General features: G+C 60.0%; 11 protein-coding genes across 11 annotated transcripts; 8 read left to right on the top strand and 3 right to left on the bottom strand.

The window, feature by feature from the left end:
* Positions 1-97: 97 nt before the first annotated feature.
* On the top strand, positions 98-6033 carry UTP10 (snoRNA-binding rRNA-processing protein utp10; the record flags this gene model as incomplete). The annotated part of the gene is made up of 3 exons (XM_028623748.1): positions 98-471; positions 520-1822; positions 1891-6033. The coding sequence occupies 3 exons, from the start codon at positions 98-100 to the stop codon at positions 6031-6033; spliced, it is 5820 nt and encodes a 1939-aa protein (XP_028475722.1).
* Positions 6034-6105: 72 nt separating this feature from the next.
* EHS24_008436 (uncharacterized protein) lies at positions 6106-8038 on the bottom strand (the record flags this gene model as incomplete). Its single annotated transcript, XM_028623749.1, has 4 exons — positions 6106-7352; positions 7394-7569; positions 7611-7761; positions 7888-8038. 4 exons carry the CDS (start codon positions 8036-8038, stop codon positions 6106-6108), a joined length of 1725 nt encoding a protein of 574 aa, XP_028475723.1.
* A 488-nt stretch (positions 8039-8526) lies between these two features.
* On the top strand, positions 8527-9111 carry RPB6 (DNA-directed RNA polymerases I II and III subunit RPABC2; the record flags this gene model as incomplete). Its single annotated transcript, XM_028623750.1, has 3 exons — positions 8527-8606; positions 8689-8889; positions 8949-9111. 3 exons carry the CDS (start codon positions 8527-8529, stop codon positions 9109-9111), a joined length of 444 nt encoding a protein of 147 aa, XP_028475724.1.
* A 121-nt stretch (positions 9112-9232) lies between these two features.
* Positions 9233-11811, bottom strand: EHS24_008438 (uncharacterized protein; the record flags this gene model as incomplete). The annotated part of the gene is made up of 2 exons (XM_028623751.1): positions 9233-10041; positions 10077-11811. The coding sequence occupies 2 exons, from the start codon at positions 11809-11811 to the stop codon at positions 9233-9235; spliced, it is 2544 nt and encodes an 847-aa protein (XP_028475725.1).
* A 405-nt stretch (positions 11812-12216) lies between these two features.
* On the top strand, positions 12217-12518 carry EHS24_008439 (uncharacterized protein; the record flags this gene model as incomplete). Its single annotated transcript, XM_028623752.1, has 2 exons — positions 12217-12417; positions 12453-12518. 2 exons carry the CDS (start codon positions 12217-12219, stop codon positions 12516-12518), a joined length of 267 nt encoding a protein of 88 aa, XP_028475726.1.
* A 246-nt stretch (positions 12519-12764) lies between these two features.
* EGD2 (GAL4 enhancer protein) lies at positions 12765-13699 on the bottom strand (the record flags this gene model as incomplete). The annotated part of the gene is made up of 4 exons (XM_028623753.1): positions 12765-12784; positions 12867-13024; positions 13193-13478; positions 13606-13699. The coding sequence occupies 4 exons, from the start codon at positions 13697-13699 to the stop codon at positions 12765-12767; spliced, it is 558 nt and encodes a 185-aa protein (XP_028475727.1).
* A 999-nt stretch (positions 13700-14698) lies between these two features.
* EHS24_008441 (uncharacterized protein) lies at positions 14699-15381 on the top strand (the record flags this gene model as incomplete). Its single annotated transcript, XM_028623754.1, has 2 exons — positions 14699-15172; positions 15214-15381. 2 exons carry the CDS (start codon positions 14699-14701, stop codon positions 15379-15381), a joined length of 642 nt encoding a protein of 213 aa, XP_028475728.1.
* Positions 15382-15972: 591 nt separating this feature from the next.
* EHS24_008442 (uncharacterized protein) lies at positions 15973-17116 on the top strand (the record flags this gene model as incomplete). The annotated part of the gene is made up of 3 exons (XM_028623755.1): positions 15973-16128; positions 16198-16383; positions 16442-17116. The coding sequence occupies 3 exons, from the start codon at positions 15973-15975 to the stop codon at positions 17114-17116; spliced, it is 1017 nt and encodes a 338-aa protein (XP_028475729.1).
* Positions 17117-17380: 264 nt separating this feature from the next.
* On the top strand, positions 17381-19020 carry EHS24_008443 (uncharacterized protein; the record flags this gene model as incomplete). Its single annotated transcript, XM_028623756.1, has 6 exons — positions 17381-17384; positions 17424-17668; positions 17707-17997; positions 18034-18296; positions 18387-18474; positions 18523-19020. 6 exons carry the CDS (start codon positions 17381-17383, stop codon positions 19018-19020), a joined length of 1389 nt encoding a protein of 462 aa, XP_028475730.1.
* A 341-nt stretch (positions 19021-19361) lies between these two features.
* Positions 19362-20008, top strand: LSM1 (Sm-like protein; the record flags this gene model as incomplete). Its single annotated transcript, XM_028623757.1, has 6 exons — positions 19362-19416; positions 19458-19526; positions 19586-19654; positions 19705-19751; positions 19790-19867; positions 19919-20008. 6 exons carry the CDS (start codon positions 19362-19364, stop codon positions 20006-20008), a joined length of 408 nt encoding a protein of 135 aa, XP_028475731.1.
* A 477-nt stretch (positions 20009-20485) lies between these two features.
* On the top strand, positions 20486-22045 carry EHS24_008445 (uncharacterized protein; the record flags this gene model as incomplete). Its single annotated transcript, XM_028623758.1, has 9 exons — positions 20486-20619; positions 20660-20754; positions 20830-20939; positions 20981-21043; positions 21092-21156; positions 21198-21521; positions 21559-21714; positions 21765-21970; positions 22014-22045. The coding sequence occupies 9 exons, from the start codon at positions 20486-20488 to the stop codon at positions 22043-22045; spliced, it is 1185 nt and encodes a 394-aa protein (XP_028475732.1).
* Positions 22046-22192: the final 147 nt, after the last annotated feature.

A 22192-nucleotide genomic window follows, 5' to 3' on the forward strand; every position in this document is an offset into this window, starting at 1 on the left:
CGTGGTCGATCCTCGCAAAAGTTGCGGTTCATCCTGTGTGGTTAGCAGAGGCCCTTTGAGTTGATCTCAACAACCCCCCTATACCCCACTGGCCACCATGGTCTCCTCGCTTGCGGCCCAGCTGCAGAACATTGCGTCGCTCGACGCCGACCGTCTCACCAACCGGTACGGCCAGCCGAGCGGCAAGTCCTACCTCTTCCCGGCCAACGTCGCCGCAACACACGATCTCGATGCCGTCCACGCTCTGGGTGTGTCGGGCTTCGACGAGCTGGTCCAGCTCGACGCCGGCATGGGCGAGTTTGAGGATGCTCTCTTTTCTGAAGCCGCCAAGCGTACCGACCGCATGATGCTCAATGAAGAGGAGAACACGGCCCTGGATGTCCAGCTCACCCGCTGCCTGAGGCGACTCGGCAAGTGGATCGGTATCATGGCTGGCGGCAAGTGCATCGAGTGGCTTGTCCGCCGATTCCGGTAAGTCTCAGTACATGGGTTATGGATGCTCGAGCTGACCGTTTGCAGTGTTCACGAGATGAACGCCGACACCCTCCTCCAAGTGTTTCTTCCATACCACGACTCGCAGAACTTTGCCCGCGTCCTTGCGATCATCTCACTCCCTTCTACCTCCCCTTACGCCGCCCCCTTTGCCGCTCTCACCAAGAAGGCCCAGCCCGTCCCACGCGAGTACATTGTCACTGCCCTCTCGAGCGCTCGTGACCCCTCGCTCCACCTGTTGACCGACGTCGCGGGTTCGCTTGTCCGCGCTCTCGACGAGAACACCATCCACCGCGCCCTCCTGGGTTTCTGGACTGCTACCTTGGTGGACCTCCTTGAGCGTTCGCGCACCACCCGCGTTGCCGAGGGTGTGGTCAAGGTCCTCGTCGAGGCGTTTGTTACCACTCTCTCGCGCACCAACACTGGTTCCGAGGTCAACGCCGCCGTCTACCCTCCCCTTGTCCTGCTGTCTCGCTCCGTGCGACTCGCCGACGGCCCCTTTGCCGCCGTGGTTGAGGCTCTCCTCACCCCCGCCACCGGCGCCAACCCTTCGCAGCGTGTCCTGACTCTTCTTGTTCTCCTCGACCAGCGCAAGGGATGGCAAGGTCTCGGCGAAGACGCCCCCGCCCGTCTTGCCAAGATTCCCCAGATTGGCGAGCTCCTCGTCGCCGCGATGGAAAAGTATGGCTTCGAAGCTGCCCTCCAGACTGTCGTTGGTGCTCTTATCGAGGATGTCAACGTTTCGCAGGCCACCCTCGCCACCATTGTCGACTACGCCGAGTTGCCCAGCTCGGTTGTGCAGCTCGCGGCTGCCAAGCTCCTGACCACCCCTTCCGAGGGCCACACCACCGCCCGTGCTCTGCTCAGCACTCTCCGCCAGCGCCACCCCTCAGTCATTGACAGCGCTGTTCTTGACGCTTCGGCCACTCTCGACCCTGCCCTTGTCCAGTGGTCGTCCGCCGAGACTGCGTTTGTCGATGTTCATTCTGCCGACGTTGCTTCGCGCACTTCCGGTGTCAAGGAGATGTACGCTGTGGCAGAGGAGGCTGGTTTGACTGCGGCCAACGCCGCTGCCCGCATCGCCGAGGATGACAAGCTCCGTTCGGCCCAGACTGCCATTCTCGCCCGTCTCCGCGACACCGATGAGCCCGTTCTCAAGGCCATTTACGCCAAGCCTGAGCTTCTCCTTGCGCTCCTCACTGGTGCCGACTATGTTGATGCCGTTACTGCCGCGTTCGTTGCCACCAAGCCTGAGCGCACCGCCCTCGGCCTCCACCTTGGCTTTATTGCCAACTCGTACCTGCCCGCCCACGTCGAGGCAAAGCGTCAGGTGTTTGAAAGCTCCTTGTTCCCAACCTGCTTGCCACCGAGGAGCGTCGCGCCTTTGGCCCTGAGCAGTGGCCCCTCGTTACCCGCGCCTCGCGCCTTTTGGTTCGCGTCAACGGCGATATTCCCCTCAACGCGACCAAGGACCAGCTTGTCAAGTTCAACCAGGACGTCATCAAGAACCTCGCCGGTGCCATCTCGGCCTGTGGCGATATTGGCGCCCGTGTCGATGTCCTGGTCGCCGCGTTGTCGTCGCCCATGGCCGGTGCCCGCCTCCTCGCTACTCTGGCCCTCGCTCAGCTGGTCTCGGCTGCCGGTGGTTACCAGCATGTGGTGGCTGCGCGCTCCCTTGCCGCCTTGGACACTTACCTTGCCGGCAAGCCCCTCCGCGACGTTGACCAGATCGAGTCTCCTCTTTCGGACGAGCTTATCAAGAGCGTTGTGTCCAAGCCCTCCAACTCCAAGACTCTCCAGCGTGCATACCTCGCGCTCCTGACCTCGGCAGCCAGTGTCCAGCCCTCGCCCAACACCAGCATCACTTGGCTGAGCGACGTCTCGGCCACTGAGCGCCAGGTTCGTGACGTCACTCATGCGCTGTACGCCTGGGCCAACTCGATCAACCTTTCTGGTGTTGTCGCCAAGCACCTGCTGCATGCCGTCTTTGGCCAGCTGGGCGAGGAAGTTCTTCTCTTTCTCGCTGCCGTTTGGACTGGTGCTGCTGACAGCGCGCTCCGCGTTGCTGCCCTCCGTCACGCTACCGCCTTCGTCAAGGCATACACTGGCGGTGCCAAGCCCACCGATTTCCAGCTTGCCATCCCTGCGGCTCTCATTGCGCTCCAGGACTCAGCCAAGCCCGTTCGCCAGGCTGGCGCTGATCTTCTGAGTGCTATCGCTGCCGCTCCCCTTTCGGCCAGCGCAGACATTTACGCCCTCGAGAACATTTACGGCTCGCGGTCCGACCTCGTTCAGCTCCTCAAGCCCTCAGACCTCACCAAGTACCTCGAAGTGCTTACCAGCAGCCTCGACGACATGGTTGTCGATGCTGGCCGTCTCGCTCTTGTCCACGGCAAGGCGCTCGAGGTCCAGCACAAGGGCGGCAAGGACACCAGCCACCGCCGCGATGTCGTCGACTGGCTCATGTCCCACGTTTTGGGTTGGCGCGCCGAGTCGGCCCGCCGCTCGCTGCTGTCGTCGCTCACCCGCGCCACCAACGTGTCCCGCCTTCACGACTCCCTCCCTCTGCTCACTCCCCTTCTCGACGCCAGCAAGGACGAGGCCGCGTGGCTGGGTCGTCTCTCGGTTTCGGGCCGTGACGAGTACCTCGACCTCGTGTTTGACGCCTTTGCCGCTCGCCACGCGTCGGTCGTCACTGAGACGGATTCGGAGATGTGGGCACTTCTGCTTCGCCTCGTCGACCAGAGCGCCGGTGTTGGCCTCCAGCTCCGTGCTCTCTCGCTTCAGCGCATGGCGGACGGTCTGTTTGGTGCCCTTCGTGCCGCCCAAAAGGCCGAGTATGTCGTTGCCCTCATTCACTCCCTCAAGGACCTCCCTACTACCGACGACAACCTCTCCTCCAAGGCTGTCCTCGCCAAGCTCAACCTCAGCGCCGCTGAGATCATGGTCGTTCTCGGCACTCTTCTCCAGCCCCTCGACTCGCCCGTGCACCGCAAGAAGGTCAAGCACGGCGACAACGAAGAGGACGACAAGACCGAGCAGGCTGTTGCGAGCCTTACCGTCTTCGTCGAGTCGCGCGACTGGAAGGCGCTCCGTGGCGATGCTCCGCTCGTGGCTACGCTTATGGGTGTGCTCTCGTCGGTTCTCACTAAGAGGCAGGCTATCAAGGAAGGCGTCGACTACCTCGAGCAGGAGGTTTTGGGTGCCATCTTGGCCCAGCTCGAGCAGATTACCGACGCCGACGCCATCTCGCGCGCCCACGTCGGTCTCGAGGTCATTGTCAAGGTCATTCGCGCCAGCATGAACCCGCGTACCTCGCAGCGCGCTCTCTTGGCTGCCTCTGAGCTTGCCCGTCTCGTCCCTGACGCGGTTCTGCACAACGTCATGCCCATCTTTACGTTTATGGGTTCGTCAGACCTGCAGCGCGACGACGCCTTCTCGTTTGGTGTTGTCGAAAAGACCATTGCTCGTATTGTGCCCGTCATGACCAAGTCGCTCAAGGACAAGGCTACCACCAAGCTCGAGCTCTACCTCGAATCGCGTACCTTCCTGTCCATCTTCACCGACATGGCCGCCCGCCTTCCCAAGCACCGCACGTTGCCTTTCTTTGTCCACCTCGTCAAGTCGCTCGGCGCCGACGACTTCCTCGCTCCCGTGTGCATGCTCCTTGCCGACCGTAGCAAGGGCAAGAACGCCACCCTCGAGTTGCCCCTTGGCCTGGCCGCTACGTTCTCGGCTGCTACCCGTACCGACACCCTCGCCGAGGTTGTCTCCGAGGCTGCCCGCGAGATTGCCGGCGACGAGGACACCCTCCTTCCCGAGGGCCGTCCCAGCGTCTTGCTTTTGCTTGGTGCTGGCCTCGCCAAACAGCTTGTCGGCAAGGTGTGCCCCCAGCCTGTTGTCCTCGCCCTCGTTCGCGAGCTCATCAGCCTCTCGTCCACTGTCGACGAGGAGGTCGCCGAGCCCCTCGAGTCCGCACTCACCGGTGCCATGCAGCTGCTGTCCGTCGCAAGCTTCCTCGAGATCACTGCCAATGTTCTTGAAACTGCCGGCGACGACGTTGCACGTACCCTCAACCTTTTCACTTCGCGTCTGGCCCTCATCAAGCCCGAGCTCCGTGCCAAGTCGTCGGTCGCCATGGCTACCATTATCAAGCGCACTGCTGCCCTCCTCTCGACCTCTGCTGCCGTTCCCGCCCTTGCTGCTCTCGAAAAGGTTGTTGCTACCGCCCTCCCCTCGGAGGACTCGGCTCTGGCAGGTATTATGCCCACGGTTGTGGCTGCCACCAAGGGCGACAGCGCTGCCTCCACCCTTGCGCTCGTTGCTGCCCTTGTCCGTCGTCTCGGTCCCCGTGGTATCCCCTTCATCCAGATGGTCCTCGACACTTGCCTTGCTCTCGCCCGTGCGCCTCCCACCGCCGCCGCCTCGACTGCCGCATTCAGCACCATTGCTGCCCTGGTCGAGACCGTCCCCACCTTTGTCAGCGCCAAGCAGCTTGTCGCTCTCCTGGGCGCCGTCGCCGCCCACCGCGCCGACGACCAGAGCGCATCGGCCAACCTCATTGCCGCCATTGCCAAGCGTATCCCCACCAAGACGCTTATTCCTGTCGTCATGGACCTGTGGAAGAACATCAAGGGTTCGGCCCAGGCTCCCACCGAGGCATTCTTTGCGCTCCTCAAGCACGCTCTCCGCCACGCCGACCGCAAGGCTCTTCCTGGTCTTACGAAGCAGCTGTTCGCCTTCTTCCTGGACGTTTTCGACGTGCGCCACGGAAGCACGCTTGCTGCCGACACTCTCGAGGTGCTCGAGCGCTCAGCCATCAACTCGTTCCTCGAGCTCGTCACCAAGCTCTCGGACACGGCGTTCAAGCCCCTTTTCGGTCGTCTGTACGACTGGGCCGTTGTCGACCTCCCCCTCCCGGCCAACGACGCGCACGTTGTCGCGCGCCGTATCGTTCTTCTCCGCGTCATGGACGGCCTCCTCGACAAGTTCCGCAACCTCCTTACGCCGTACATGGGCACCCTCCTGCCTCTTGTCGACGAGCTGTTGGCCGCCTACTCGGCGAACGAGGTCACGGACTCGACTCTGTGGACCATCCTCCTCTCCCTGCTGGCCAAGAGCTTCGACGTCGACGAGGGCGCGTACTGGACCGACGCGGCCTTCCTCAAGCTCCTCCCTGCCCTCGTCTCGCAGCTCGGTGTGTTCCCCGACCTCGCGTCCGCGCCCGACTCGCCCCCCGCTGCCACCCTCGCTGCTCTGGCGGCGGCCACAGCTTCGGAGACGACACTGAAGAAGGTCAACACGGCCATCTGTCTCGCTACCCGCGCCGACGAGCCCAAGGCGCGCATGGGCGCCCTCCGTGCCCTCGACTCTGCATGGGAGAGGCATGCCGACGAGCTCATCCAGTTCGTTCCCGAGACCGTCGCCGAGTTCCTCGCCGAGTTGCTCGAGGACGAGAATGCCGAGGTCGAGGGACTGGCGCGCAAGGTCCTTACGCGTATTGAGGGAGTCACCGGTTCGCTCAAGGAGTACCTCGAGTAGAAACGAGGATTGTGATAGGGTGTTATATCATTGGAGTAGTTTACATGCATATGTACTTTACAACAGTTGTTTCTACCATCCACCGCCACCTACACCGAGACGGCGGTACTCTACCAGCTCGCATTTGGTCTTTATGGGCATATCGGGGTCGTCATCAGGGCCTCGTTGCTGAGGTAGGCGGAGACGATACCAGTCGCCTGCAAATGTCACCACGACCAACTGTCGCTCTTTACGTTTCGTGACAGGTTGGGACCCAAGCGTGTCCTTTCGCCGGATCCTCGGCTGCGGCGAGTTGCGGGCCGTCCCGCCGGTGGCGGTCGGCGCCGTGGCCGACGTCCCGCTACTGCTCCGTCGGTGGGCCATGGGTGTATCGGCGCGGGCGCCAATGTTAGGCGTGGCAGTGCGCGACGAGGTTGCGTCGCTGCCAAACGAATGACGTTCTTCGCGCGCACCCATCGTCATCCCGCCTGTCGGTCTACGCGGGCGGAATTTGAGATTGTCTTTATCGAGCGGCTTGTCCAGGTCGATTTCGGGAGGAGGCACATCCTCAACCTCGACTTCGATCCAGGACACGACGTAGCGTTCGGCCCATTCACGTTCCTCGGGCTCGCGCTCGGCGTCCTCGTTGATGCGCATCGACGGGACACCTGCAGTCTCCATTGCCGCTCCGATGTTGGAGGCGAACGCGTGCGGGTTTTTGCGTGGGAGATAGTATTGCGCAAACGAGGCGGTGGAGGAAAAGTAGTTTGGCAGGCTGAGGGCCTTGGTGAGCACGTTGGCGAGGCTGGGTGCAGGCGAGCCCTTTGCAGCTCCTTTACTCGAGGCTGGCCTGCTGCTCTTGGAACTCTTACTCGACCCGCCGTCACTGCCCCACACGTGCACCGTCCCCTTGTCGCTCCACCCCACGACGCGCCCGCCTTTGCGCTTCTGGTACTCGCGCCTCCTGTCAGGATCGGAGAGTGCGCCAAAGTCGGCAAACACGGCGTCTTCAAACACGAGCCCCCAGATCTCTGCGGGGTCCACACCGCGACGCAGCTCGTTCTCGAGTGCACCACGTGCAGTGTCCCAGACGCGCAGTAGAGTACCACGCTCGCTGGCAGTTAGGAGGTGTGACCCCGTGGCAGAGCATGCAAGCGCCGACAACGGGTGGGTGTGCGCGAGCAGGATCGGCGAGCGGAAAGTGCCTGTCCCAGGACTCGTGGCGGCACACGAGGCAGGTGCGGGGCACGGAGGGAGGTGGATAAGCTGAACGTGGCCCGGTTGGCGGCCAGGGAGGGCCAAGAGGGTCGATCCCGGTGCGGTCGAGATGGCTGTCAAGCCTGTATGCGTCAGCTACACAAGCAGTGGATTAGCGACTCACCATTCTCATTCTCTGCCGTCTCCCACTCGCCAAGCTTGCGGAGCCAGAGTCCGTCGGCAGCCTTGGCCTTCCCCTTGGGAGCAGCTGCCTCTTGGCCATACTCGTACGCAAACGCGCGGCGGAGGAGGACGATGATAATAGTACGGTGTCGCACTGCTATTCCACGTATACGTTCACTGTGCGGCGTCAGCTACCTTGTGGAGGGCCATTGGCGTACCCAAACTCGAGCTCCGCGACAGGTATACCGCGCGCGTCATGGAAGATGACTGCCTTGTTCGGCGGAAAGAGAGGGTTGGAACCGCCCCCTTGGACCACTATGAGCGGCGAGTTAGGCAACGGTACCGCACGGGCAAGAGTGCCGGGGAGGGCTGAGGCAAAGCGTCAGCGTCAGAAGCAAGGTAGAAGTGGGTGGTAAGTGGGAGTTACAGAACCAATGGGCTGTTCAAGCACAGGGTGGACCAACGGCAACCACGCCAACCATCAACCCCACTCACCTCGTCGCCTGAGCCGGCCCAGCGGCCAAGTTCGCCATACTTCGTATCCTGTCTCGGTGGCGACGGCGAAGATGTGCGCGTCTGCTGAGAACGTGACACCGAGGATTGGCGGTGGGCGGAGCGTCGAGACTTGGAACCGCCCAAGCTGCATGACGGGCAGGGGCTCACAGTACGCGTCTAGATGAGGTGGGGGGAAGGGAAGTCAATGAGAGGAGGAATGAGTTCGATGTGAGACGGGCAGAGGGGAGGGCAGAGGGCCTCCCTAATCGCGATCGGGGAGAAGCACAACGCGTTGCCCGCGATGACGCTTCGGTCACGTGCTGCGTCTGTTTCGAATCTCGGGAGTGAATTAACTGGGAGCTCTTTTTGCGCCGCAGGCAGTCAATATTTGCTTCCGCCCAGAAGATTCATTCATCCTCAACTTCTTCGAGCACTCACCTTCAACAACATCCAACCTCCTCCTAATCATCCTCCTCGCCCCCTCACGTCCCGCTGCGCGCGACCGACTTGCCCTTGCTCTTTTAAGGCCTACATCCACCCGCCTAGCGCACCGCCAACTCGTTCGTCTGGCACACGCCACAAACAGCCCAACCGGCCGCTCCTCTCTCCCTCCCTCCACATCCACACCCTTCATCCACAATGTCCGACGACGAGCGCATGGGCGACTACGAGGGCGGTGCCGGTTACGACTTTGACGCCGAGGACCCGGACCACATTGAGTGGGTGTTTGCGTGCGGCCCGTGGATTCACGGGCCGCCGGCCAACAACATCAATAACATTTGCTGACAATGCGACTTATAGGTACGACGCCGAGCTGGAGCCGCGCGATGACGAGGAGGAGGGCCTGAACGAGGACCAGATTATTCACTCTGGCGACGTCCCCGACGACCTCAAGCAGCGCACCGGCAAGGCTGCCAAGCCCAACGAGGTCCGCGTGACCACCCCTTACATGACAAAGTACGAGCGCGCGCGCGTGCTCGGTACTCGCGCACTGCAGATCTCGTAAGTTGGACGCTGTCAAGCAGTCACTGTATTCTCAGCAGTTAACACTTGTGCTTTAGGATGAACGCGCCCGTGCTCGTTCCCGTCGAGGGCGAGACTGACCCCCTCGAGATTGCGCTCAAGGAGCTGGCGGCCAAGAAGATTCCTCTTGTTATTAGGCGGTACCTCCCCGACAACTCGTTTGAGGACTGGAAGGTGGAGGAGCTCATCGTGCAGGAGTAAACAGGGGTGGCACGCTAGGCTGGGTGTGCATCGTCGTGTCTATGCATTGTATCTCGCTACCAGGTGTCTCTCCAGTGGCAGAGCGACCTATGTTTAAATTATGCAGGGTGGAAGGGGCAGACTAGTCTGGGAGCTCACGCGTCACAAGACGCTGGAACCCACTCTCGCGCCATCCGTCATGCTCGAGCCACTCAAACAGCGGTTCCTCATGCAAGCCAAAGACACTCAGCTTGCCGTCGAGGGCCATGTCATACTGCTCGCCACGGAGACGGGCACGCTCTCGCTCGCGATCCGAGATCGCCTGTGTAGCCTTGTTCCTGCCCTCGAGCACGGACAGAATCTCCTCGTGGTCTGGGTAGTACAGACGGGGCTCGAGGAAGCCAAAGATGGCCAAGGCTGCGCGGAAGATGTATCCGTCGCCATCAAGCATGATCTGGTCAAACAGTCGGCACGCGGCGTCAAAGGGCACCTGCTCAACAAGGACTGAGCGGAAGTACGACTCGGGTAAGCGCAAGCCCAAGTTTTTGCAGTTGGCGAAGATGCGTGGGAACATGTCTGCCTGGAGGTTTTCAAAGACACGGTAGTAGGCGTCAATCTCGTCGGTCGTGTCCGTGTAGAACGCGTGCAGGCACGAGCGGGCGAGGAAGTTGCACAGTGTGATAAAGGCCACAGGCGGGGGGGCCACGAGGATGAACATTGCTGCCACGCGCGTAATGAACGGCGCGTACCCTCGTCCCTCGTCAGAGCGGTAGACAACCCAAGCGCAAACGAGTTGTTTCAAGTCGTCGCGCATGGGGCTGCCACGGTGAAAGACGTGAAGTGGGACCAATGTCTCGTCGAGGTCCTTTTCCAGTTGCACAAGAATATCTTGCGGGAACCGTCCCAGCTCCAGCGCACGCTCCGCACGTCGCAGATATGTCCTGTACGCGTCTGATGTCAGCTGCATTCTGACCGACACAGCTTACCCTTGTGCATTGCCAGCGCATTGCCAACAGCCAATGACCACGCCTTGCCGCGCAGTTGCGGGGGCACACCCTCAAACCAGAAATGCCTCAGAGCCGGTGTCTCGCGGATCTTGACCGCGTTAAACTCATCGAGGAGCGCTTCCCACTTTGGGGTGACAGCCACGACGTGCCTCTCGCGCTCGTGAGCCTTGGCCTCGGCCAGTTTTCGGCGCTCAGTCTCGTGCTCGCGGCTCTTGGCCATCATATGTTCCCATTCGTGCAAGTGTTCCGCGTCCTCAGTCTTGTCCTTTGGTGGCAAGTGGGAAGGACGAGTGCGCGAGATAAACTTCTCAAACGCTGACGTGCCCTTGACTCCGAGTGCTTGAGTCGGGTGCGGGGTCGACGAGGATGAAACTGGCGCACTTGATGGCAGGCCAATGGTGTGGGCGGACGGAGAGGTGGTGGGGATAGGGAATGGGTGTGGGTGTGCTGGTGGCGCATGTCGCCTCGGCGTAGACGAACCAGAAGCCGGCGACGGGACGCGCGCGGGGCTCGTGACCCCACCGCCGGCCGGAGCGGTGGCACTGCCGTTTGTCGGTGGTGGGTGGACGGGCAGCACACCGTGTGCGACCGGTTGGCCGTGGGCATCAATACCAAAGCCACCCCACGAGTCGCGCTTGCTGTGCCCAAGCTTCAGCGAGTGTCGAGAGTCGGACCGCGTATGCAGCGCCGGCAGGATGGGGACAGGAGGCGGAGCGTCCTGCTCGTCGATAGGGATAGACTCAAACGGAGCCGACTCATCCGGCGACCCTTCCTCGTCGTCCGTAGCTGTAGCGTGTGGGATCTCGACGGTGCGGAAGAGGGGCGAGGTGACGACACGAGGCGAGGCGAGGCTTCCGCCAGACAGCGCCGAACGCATACTGTGGACGCTTGTCGGGCGCTCAGACGTCGTTGTCGTTCGCGAGGTGGAGCGGAAAAGTGGGGCATCAGGCGAATAAAGAACTTCTTTCACAGCGTCCGGTGTGGTCGTCACGATGGGTGGAACTACACGCAGGGGCGTCATGGTTTGTGACCGGCGAGCCAGGAGCGACTCCTCCGGCGCAGGGGATATGGATAGGCGTGGGGAGGAGGCGACAGGGGAGCGGGCTGGTTCGGGTGCTGCTGCTGTAGAGGGAATGTCCTGGCCATTTGTCTTGGATACGGGCACAGGGGGAGGGGATGGCGAGCGAGCGCCGCCGATATCCCCTGCGTCATCATCATCGAGGTTGACATCGGCGAAGCCCTCGTGGTCTCGTGCTCCTGACGACAAGTCAAGAGATTCGTGCCCGCCGGCCTCGTGCATCTCAGTTTCGCCGATGTCTCCGGCAGAGTCCGAGTCGAGTACCAGGTCTTGCATGCCTGCGCCAATGTCACCTGCGTCGAAGTCCAGGTCATCGTGCACGGGCGAAGCAATGGGGTTAGAGGTCGCCGCCCCGATATCGCCTGCTGCGGGGGAGGATGGGGAGCGCGGCTTGACTGTTAGCATGGAACGCCCGGAAGGGAACAGTAAGCGTACCTCTTCCATGAGGGTGAGCCGCACTTTGGCGTGTCGACGTGGGTGGGTGTTGGTTGTTGTGTTGGGAGTGTTGTCGAGAGACGAGACACGCTGCCGAGGTTTCCGTCGGCTGGGCGGGGTGGACGTGGCGTGCCTGAATGCGAACAGCTGCCTTTGGGCCGTGTGGTCGTCGCTGGATCGCTGGACACACCGTCGTCCCATGGCGTCCGCCAGGCAGGTGCTGCTGTGCACGACCGCTAGCGAGTTTGGGAGGCAGTGGCCATGCAGAAAGTAGAATATGGGCATGGTGCATGAGAGGACGTACTGGGAACGCGTGCTGAGCCCAACGCCCTATGCCCCGCCCGGCTGCTGCGCCGTTCCCCGAAAGTTCGAAGGCCGCCCACACTCGGCAATTGTTATTGTCGGTGGACGTGCACGGAAGCTGCACAACGAGGGCACGGATGATGTAGTCTAGAGCTCTTGTCAGTAGCGATCCATCAAGGCCCTCTTCCTTGCTACATCGCCACTCGCACTTGCGCGCAAACAATGGGCAACTGGGTGACCAAGCCGAACCATCACCATCACCATCACCACCGCTCCGCCAATATGAACAACGAAGACGTAACAATGGTATCCGCTGCCAGCACCCCTACAGAGTCATATCCCCTCTGCATCTACGACCCGCACATGGAGTCCGACCTGTCCGCGCTCCTCGCCGAACTTGTTCTCATCGGTGAGGCTCTTGCCGTCCTGGCTGGCAGGCACGACGGTCGCGAGCTGCTTCCGTACGTCGAGCGCCTGTTTTGCTGCACACAGAGGATACAGTGGGTGAGTCTCGGCGTCATGGACCTGGTTGACTCCAGGTCATCGGTGCGGAGCATGAGATGAAGGAGCGCAATGCCAAGCGCAAGAGGCCGGATGATGCGTAGCTTTCCGGTCTCTGAATATGTAAACAAAGGCAAGAGAGCAAGAGTGCGCTATCATTTGTCGCGTGGTACGATCAGGCACAAGGTGAACGATGACAGTCAGTGGAAAATGGAACATCAGTCTCTCGCACTGGCAGTGCCGAAGCTTGCAGCAGCATCATCGACGACAGTCCTCTCACGCACATGTGCATGGGCCCAATGTAATTACACTACCCTGCTGCGTGCTGCCACATATCTTCTGCTAATCCCTTAGGCGCCGATGCGCATGACTTTAACGGAGTGTCAGCAAGGGACAATAAAAAGTCAAATAGCTGGCGCGGAAACATAGTTGCCAGCGGTATCAGCACTCACTGGCATTGATGAGGTCACCGTTCTCAGCGGTGAGGGCCTCACGGGCCTTCTCCTCGGTGCAGCCGGTCTGGGCGACGACGAGCTTGACGTCCTCGTCCTCGACCTTGCCGCTGCCGGCAGCGGCAGCGGGCTTCTCACCCTCCTCGAGCTCGGGGGCGCTGTTTTCGTCAGCGACTTGCGTGTCATGACACAATAGCTTGTGCTGTTGCAAGGTGCGAGTGGTGGTGTACACGCAGACACATAATGTCTATACGAGTGCCTTGGCACAAGTGCGAGCCGTGCTGGAGCCCCGTTGCACCACCACCCGAGCAACAACCACCACTCACTCGTCACCACCCATCAGGTCCTCAAGCGACTGGGGGACACCGTCCTTGAAGCCACCCTGGGCGTGGGCAGCCTGGGCGGCGGCGGTCGAAGCCTGGAGCTGCTGCTGGGCAGCGACCTGGGCGGCCGAGGCGGGGTCCTCGATCTTGGCCTCGCCGAAGACGATGTAGCAGTCCGAGCCGGGGGCCTTGTAGACCTCGGGCTGGGCAACGACGAGAAGGACGTTCTTGGGGCGGCGGAGGGTAACACGCTGGATTCCGGGAACCTTCTTGAGGCCAAGGCCCTCAACTGAGAAGCGGGTCAGCAATGCCTCATCAATGCAACGAAGGGGGTTGTCCTTCCAGACTCGGTGTGCGAACTGCTGGATGCGGCGGCACGCCGGCGTCGGAGAGTGGTCGTGAAAAGAGACACGCACGGGCTTTCCTGGCCTTGCGCTCGGGGCGCGAGTGGATCTCGACGGTGACGCCGGACTCAAGGTTGTCCTCGAGGGTGAGGTTTTCGATGGACATGGTGGGATGAAGGTGGGGTAGAGGGTCGGTGGTGGTGCTTCTCGGTGGAAACGGGTGGAAGAGAGCGCGCGAGTCCACTCTCGCTGGCGGGGGCGCCAGCGTTTGGGACGAGGGCCATATGCGGAATGACACGTGTAGTGATACGGAACCAATCCATAACGCAGTATCGTCTGTGGTTCCAATCGGGGGCGAGCCGTTGTGTGTTTTCGGCGTGGTCTGCACCATCTGCACCATCTGCATGCTGCACCGAGCTTGCAACATGTACGCAACCGAAGGCCTGCGGCCCATATGGCCATGTGGCCATATGGCCATATATCTATGGCAAAGGAGACTCATTTAACGTATGGATGTTGCGCCCCAATAAACAGGTTGCGCTGAAATCCGACGATGTCCAGAAATTGTATTCATTTGTAGGCCTGGGTCCCTCGTTACAAAACCGCAATTGCCTTCAACCATAATGAGCCGTAATCAGTAGCGTTTGTGCGCAACGATTGCGATGATGCTCAGCTGAAAGTTGGTGTACCGTTCCACTGAGTACTATAATGATGCAGTGTCTACAAGTTGCAACTGCAAGGCGTTTGAACGCACAGCCGACATACCCAGCAGAGATACGACAGGGCACAGGGTGTAGACCAACGTCACTTTCAAGATCGGCCCGTCTTTCGACGTCGGTGTTCAAAGTCTGAAGACCGCCTTCATCGCCTCTTGCCCATGGGCATATGTACTCTTTGTGCTGGTAACTTCGGGTCTCAAAGCCATATAAGTATTTTGGACTAAGTTATGCAACAGACATGAGCCTTGCGGCTCAACGAACACCACTTGCAGAGTCTTGTCTTGCAGCAACCTTGCCAACACGAGGGTTCGAAATAGACGGGCCTAAAAGGCACGGTCTTAGTCACCGCAGACGACCGGGAGCCGAGTCGTACAGTTGAGGGCATGTCTGATCTCTGATCTTGTCGTCGGCCGATCTGCTACACACTCCACTCCTTGTCATCACACATGTCGTTCCTTTATTCAGCCGTCAAGGCTGGTATTGAGGCTCACCGAGACTTCAACAACTCCGGCCCTCCCACCCCACTCATGCGTGAGATGCGCCAGCCCAAGCGAAGCCTCATTTACGGCCCCGCGTACGACCTGGTCACATATCTTGAGACCAAGACGAGGGGGAAGCGTGTGACCCCGTTCGTAGACGGCGCACCCATATCCCCAGCGGGCTCCAGCTCGTCCGATGTCGATTATGGAGTGCAGCGGTCGTCATCTACAACCGGAGCACATCGCCGGGCTCCAGCTCTGAGCGAAATCATCGGACAGCCAATTGCTCCACCTGTAGCTCAAGCTCCAACTGAGTCGCCTACACTTTTTGCACCGACAGCCCCGCCAGTCATGTCAGACCTTCCTCCTGTCCCACAATCGCAATCACGAGCGTCCACTCCTATTCCTCTAGTTGTTGACACTTCTGGGCCGTCCACAAGTGTGAGTGATCCCGCATCGGAACACGTTGCTGACAGGAACAGGCCTTTGGCAATGATGTCAAAGAAGCACCTCCAGCATACCACGATCATGCTGACGACGCACTCCTGATGGGAGGTGGAGTCCACCCGAATGCCCCGGTCAATCCACGCCGCCCTCAACAACGAAAGACACTGGGTCTTACCAACCCAGACGATGATCGAGGAAAGTAGGACGCGGTTAAAATCGAAATCAACTGTTTCTTTGTCTTTTATTATTGTATTTGTTTGTCTTGGCACATGGGAGGGATTTGGTTTGGGTTCCCGGCAAGATCAACTAGGCCTGCGGCATGCACTTGTATCTGGTAATCTCTACTGTGTGCTGCATAGGGCTGCGGTATTTTGGAACCGAACTGGCTTCCAGCAGAAGGGCAGGCCTGGCAATCAAGGGTGCACATGTCACCAGGCTCTCGGTTCACGGCGGCTCCGGTCGGTACCGTCGTCTAGGTCTACTATTTCTACCAAAGTGGCTTGGCCGGAGCAAGGAACAAACTGAAAGCAATAGCGGAAGACGCGTCAGCGCCGCAGCGTTGCTCATCGCAACATTCAAGCCCTCAGGTCCGGAGGTCCTAGAGTCGGCGGTGCACCGGCAAATACCACAGGTTGCAGGTGGACGTCTGCATCGCCTCATAGCCCCAAAAGGTGGTCCGATGGCACAAAGGTGGACGCTTTCCAATATATTTACCGACTCTACCAACGGCCGCGTTCCTTCCCACGTATTAACTCCCTCTCACACCACTCCCATCGCTGTTATCTGTTCCGACGATGGGCAACACCCCCTCCCGAGACTCGTCTGGGTCTGTCTATGGAGATACTCATAGCGACGGTTGTAGTAGCAAGCACTGCCACTCACACGCACGTTCCCACGACAAACGCAAGAATGATCGACCTGCTAAGAGCACCCAGCGTGCGGCGGATCAGGTATGTACCACTCTTCCAGGGCAGGCGGGAACGCCGTAAGCATGAATGATATGCCAACCAAATGCATAGCTCCCAGCTGCACCCCCGAGTTACGACGAAGCGACAGGAGCCACGACTTCGCTAGCCGTGTCAACTCGCGGTTCGGTATCGCCCAACCAGCGGCTGTCTCCGGCCCGGAAAGGCTACTCGGTGTCTTCGGGCTCCTCGTCATCGTCAACGTCGGTTACCTCTCTGTCATCGCTCTCATCGCTTGATGTGCGTTCCCTGCCCTGTGTATCGGACACGGGTCGCTGATCGCTGACCTTTCACCCAGTCGGGGCTGTCTCCAGCCGAGAGGGCTCGCATTAGCGCCGAGCACCAACAGATCAAGGCAGAGATGGAGGCCGCGCAAGCGCGACGCAAGGCTGAAAAGACGGCTCGTAAGGCTCTCCGTAGAGCCAAGAAGGCGCAGCGTAAGGCGGAGCGCACCGCAGAGTCGTCGACGAGGAAGGCGGAAAAGTCTGTTCGGAAAGCTGCCGAACGTGCTGAGCGAGCGCGGGACCGTGCCACAACAAAGGCAGAGCGTGCACACCAGCGTGCTATGCAGGCTACCGCATATGCGTCTGCATTCGCACCGACAACACCACAGCCACCACCTGCAGCGCGAACGACACGGTTCATTCCGCCGGCCTCTTCAAAACCACCACCCACCATCTTCAACCCACCGACCATCTTCAACCAGCCAACGATCATGCAACCACCCACCCTACCTCCCCGCCGCACCAACTCAATCCCCGTGGACTATACAACGTACAGCTCGCTGCGCAAACAGTCCAGCTCGTCCAAGAACGTGAAGGAGCTTCCTGCCGTGCCTCCCCCAGCACGTCGTCGATCTGTTGACAAAGATGCAGCACGCGGCGAGGCCGAGGCGATTGTGGCTGCCCGCCAGTCGTCCCTCAATGCCGAATACGAGGAACTGCAGAAGGACGTGCGCAGGATGAAGATGTAGCGGGAGTCGCAGAAGCTTGGCCGGCGAAGCTGGCCTGCTCGTCTGTAGTAGCGTTGTAAATGATGGACTGTACGGCAGGATAAAGAAGCCCCCAAGATGTGATTCATCGTTGTAATCAGACAATCTAATTGTGCCTGGCCCATTAGCAGGTGGAGGTCTATACGGCTGATACATGTAAACAACGGAACAACGCAACGGTGAACATCGCACAACTACACCTTACTCCACCCAAGCGACGTACTGACTTCCCATCCGCCAGGCAAGATGGGTAAGTACGATCATGATCCTGATATAACTGACGGATCAGGTCGGACAACAAGCCATAAGAGGGTTGAGAGCGAGAGCGAGGGCGAGAGCGAGCGTGCGCAGGATTCAACCCCGGCACCCTCTTCCGATTCAGAGACGTCCTCTCCGTCCCAAAGGCCTCGGTCATTCGGCTCCTTACCATCCTGGCTCAACGGTACCACTACATTCCCTTGGACAGAGATCATCTTCTTCATCCCATCTTGGGTTCCAAGCCCAATTCGCGAGCACCTCGTCAACCGCATCTCAGTGAGCTTCGATATTCACGCGCCAGAGCTGACGTCCAGAAACGCAACGGCAAGGTCACACAGAGTAGCAAGGACGCAGACGTCGTACTCGCGTACTACGGCTTGAGGGAATCTCACTCCAAAGGGGTGCAGCAAATACCTCGTGTGAAAAGCGGCCATGCATTCATCGCCTACCCGGACTGGCTGGCCCGCGTGTACTTCTCAGACAAGGCGTTGAGACCAGACTCCACAAAGCCGCTCTTCTTGGACAAGCAGGGACAGAGTCTCCTCGTGGCCGTGCCCGGCCTGGGAGACGACAGTCTGCGGCAGCGCGTCATGGTTGCGTTGGAGGTAGGCGTTAAACCGTGGTGCAAGCTGACCCAGCAGAAACACGGCGCTATTGTCGTCTCGGAGCCCAACTGCAACACCTGTATCGTGCCCGATGGCCACTCCTTTCTCCGCAACCCACCAGACGAGTGGGACGGCGTAACGTTCCACAACCCCCAGTGGGTGTTTGAATCCATCCCCAAGGCCCGCCCGCGCGCCATAACTATGCCCAGTGCCGCCCAGAAGTCGCCAACGCAACAACACCAGCATTCATCGCCAAGGACGGCGCACAAGTCGTCACCACACACGCCGCGCGATAGGGTGTACGTTGAACTTCCTCGCAGGCCTTCTCTCGCCAAACGGACTGCGGAATTGCCTCACCAATCCCGCGGCAGAGTGCCATTCACGTCCAGTGACCGCGACTACCTGGCTCGGTTCGTCGCGTTTCACCGACCGACCGACAGCGGTCGAACCGCTCGATCTCTCTATGAGACACTGAATGTAAGTTGCGGGCATTGGCTCTATACTTACCGCTAAACCCGTCGTGAGGACTCCATTTATCACTGGGCAACACGGCACACCCCGGCAGCATGGCACGAGCACTACCGCCGTACGCGCCAGAAGAAGTGGTCCGACGGCACGATTCTCGACCACATGATCGACCGTTACGTCCGCCGCAGCGTGGATTTTACCCTGCGCACGGAGAAGGAGAGGGCAGCAGGCAAGAAACGAAGCCGCGACCAAGATTCGTCCGAATCTCCAAGGAAGCGTCGGTCAAGGGGCCAACAGTCACAGCGAGACGAGGAGCGCGACGAGGAGCCGGACGAGGATCGCGACGAGGAGCCGGACGAGGAGCAGGAAGAGGAGCAGGAAGAGGAGCAGGAAGAGGAGCAGGACGAAGATGTTGAGCTGGAGCCTGTCCAGCATGAACCCCACAGGGAGTCAACTGGCGAGATTGAAGAGCGGGACCAGGTTTCGCTGGACAAGTCGGACGCACTCGAGGTTGAGGGCGAGTTGCTCGCGGCGTCCCCTGAGAAGCAGCAGTAGTTTTGTGTGTACATTGTTTGTGTCATGTATGGACCCCGCTGGGTGTCTCTTGTGCCCTTCTCGCTCCATCTCTCGATTCTGGCGACCCATCTGCCAAGACGCCGCCCACTGATGGCTCAACAACAAAACAAAATGCTCCCGTCATTGCCATCGTTTTCCCTGTTGTCCACATTCCACTTCCACTTGTCCCGATCTCCCATCCCATCCACGCCCTCCAACGCCCATCTCCCACATTACAGCACTTGTCGAGCTCACGATCGACAACTAGAGCACTCAGTTGTTCGCTATCCTCCTTCCCACATCCCTTTCATCCACCGTTCTCCGTTGCGGCGCCGCCTACAATGGACGCCCTCATCCCGTTCACCACCTCGGGTTCGCTCGTCGACCTTGTGGACAGTGCGTGTCATGGGACATGTGCAGAGGCTGACTATCCGCAGAGAAGGTCCTTGTCGTCCTGCGAGACGGTCGCAAGCTCACTGGTGTTCTCCGTAGCTACGACCAGTTTGGTGAGCTCCGCTACGGGGTCCGCCCCGCTGCACGAGTTACACTCGCTGATCCCGTCTAGCCAACTTCCTCCTTGAGAGCACTGTCGAGCGGTTACACTACAAGTTCGAGTACAGCGATGTTGACATTGGTGGGTCCCAACATCTACTGCTCCCCTTTCCGCGACTGACCAATGCGCAGGTGTGCTGCTTATCCGTGGAGAGAACGTTGTTGCACTGGGCGAGATTGTGAGTTGCGGTGTACCGGTTGTCAACTGACACCCCAGGATCTGATCGCCGAGGACAACCTGCCCTTTGTCGAGATCCCGTTGGACGAGATGCGCGACAAGCTTGCCGCTCAAGAGGTAAGAGATGGCCGAGATGGACTGCCGATGATTAAAACTGACGCCTCGCAGAAGCGGAGAGAGAGGGATAACATTGTCAAGGACAAGGTCCTGGGATCCCTCGGCTTTGTGTCTGACCGTCACGAGGGCGACGCGTACTAGATGCACTGTGCCAAGGTGGGGCCCAGTATGTGGTATAGCAGGTGACATGCAGCATGAAAGACGACCAGCCGCGAGACAACTGCAGATGCGTACAATCCGCGCCGCACTAGATTACAAAAGCAGCACCCAGCAGGAGCCCACCCCCCGTACCACCGAGCCCGCCTTCCTCCTTCGCCTTCCCTCTTTGCCTTCCCTCCTTCCCTCACCGCTGCAACTGCATCTCAAATTCTCTCACTTTCTCCATCCCTCTCACTGACACGGGTTGGTGCATCCACCCCAACCAGCACTGACGACGGTGTCTCATCCCCTGTACGCCCTCGGCACAGCCTCTGCGATACCACTCCCCTTCTCCCTCACCGTCCTACACGCCTCCTTGGCTCTCACTACCTCCATTTTGCCACCCGCACTACGCCAACCGTCCACATCTCTTTCCGCGCACATCCTCTCCATATATCCGAGCCCCAGTCTTGCCCCGTCATGCCTGCGCCGGTCGTGTACCGTCTTCCGCCACGGAGCAACAATGGTACCGACTTTAGCGTCCAGAACGGTGCTCAGCGCCCTGCAGGAAGCCAGCCACTGGCCTTCCTCGAGTTTGTGACCTGCTCTCTGTGGTAAGTGGAGCTGGTTCATGTCCGGTGAGCTCACCCCCAGCGCCACCCCGTTCCACGCCACGGATCAGCACCAGCAGCGCAGGTTCTACATGACGTCCTGTGGCCACGTCCTGTGTGACGACACGAGCCACAACCGTGGGTTTTCCTCCCCGTCCTGCTCTGCTGACCCACCAGACCGCAATGGCACATGCACGTACTGCTCGCGCCAAGGTGTCGCCTACACGCTCCTCGAGGAAGGTCTCTCGCCCTCACTCCTGCGCTGGTTCCAGCCTGCCGCGCAGAGCTTTGAGGGCATCGGTGAATCATTCTCGGTTCTCAAGGTGAGGTGCTCAGGTGCACCCACAATTGACTCACCTCGCAGTTTCAACATGGCCAACTCGTCCGCCTCACCCGCTCGCAGAGGCAAAGGCTTGAACAGTATCAAGTGCGTCGACAGCTGTATTGACGGCAGTAGCTGGCAGCTGACCTGCAGTCCTTCTTTGACGAGGTGAAGACTTCACTCGAAAGTTTCAAGGCCAGTGAAGAGGATCTCAAGCGGTGGGTAATGCACCACCCGCACAAGCTCGCTAACCCACCAGCCAAGTGTCCGACCTCTCGCGCCAGCTCGGCGAAGCCCGAGCCCAGAACGATGCTCTTCAGCAGCAAAACGGCACTCTGAAGCAGAAGCTCACCGAGGTTGCCGCCTCACGCACCATGGGCCTTCCGGCACATGCCCCCCAGATGCAAGAGACCGGTATCGGACCACTTCAGAACGGTATGGTCCCTCAGAACCAGAACCCCTTCGGCCAGCCTCAGCAAACCTTTCCCTCTGGCATGAACAACTATAAGAACCACGGGCAGAACGAGCAGCCATTCCACGACCCTTCCAATCAACCTCTCAAGCGTCCCAGAGATGACGGAGGGTGGGTGGACTTAGATATTCAACGACTAACCCACCAGCTTCCCCTTTGGACGCCCAAACAACCCCGAATACCCCCAGCGCAGCTCCACAGCTCTTCCCAGCGGCAACCGCAACGTAACCAACGCTGCCGCTCGACCACACAGCGCAGCAAGCTACGGATCGGGTCCGCTTCCCGGCCCACGAACAAACTTGGAGTGAGTGACTGTTAAGCGAGACTGGTCCCCGTGGGCTGAACAGTTCACAGACAATACCGTTTTCGTGCCAACAGCACGTCTGCACCCACCTCCCTCCCGCAGCCACCACCGGGCTCGCGACCCTCCTTCTCTCTTGCCCGGCCCACAAACGGCGTGCCGCGCTGGAACAATGGCGGCGGTACTGCTTCACGGACTAGCTTTGGGGGCCCTTCTAGGTACAATGACGGTCTAGCTGCCATTCGCGAGGGCGACGAAGGTGAGCTGCGCAAGGCAAGGTCGAATAAAGCTGACAGTGGCAGCTGGCGAACACAACGGAATGCTTCGTGGTTGAAGAAGAGTCCGGGGCTAAGGAAGAGTCACTGGACCAATGTACGGCCGTGGATAGGTTAAGATAATGTGCATAAGCAGTTCATTCGATCCTTGTTAAAAGGCCATCGGCCACAGGCCATAGCGAGGGTGGCGGAGCGAAGATGTCTTG

The sequence above is a fragment of the Apiotrichum porosum genome, assembly GCF_003942205.1.
Source record: "Apiotrichum porosum strain DSM 27194 chromosome Unknown scaffold_7, whole genome shotgun sequence".
NCBI lineage: Eukaryota > Fungi > Basidiomycota > Tremellomycetes > Trichosporonales > Trichosporonaceae > Apiotrichum > Apiotrichum porosum.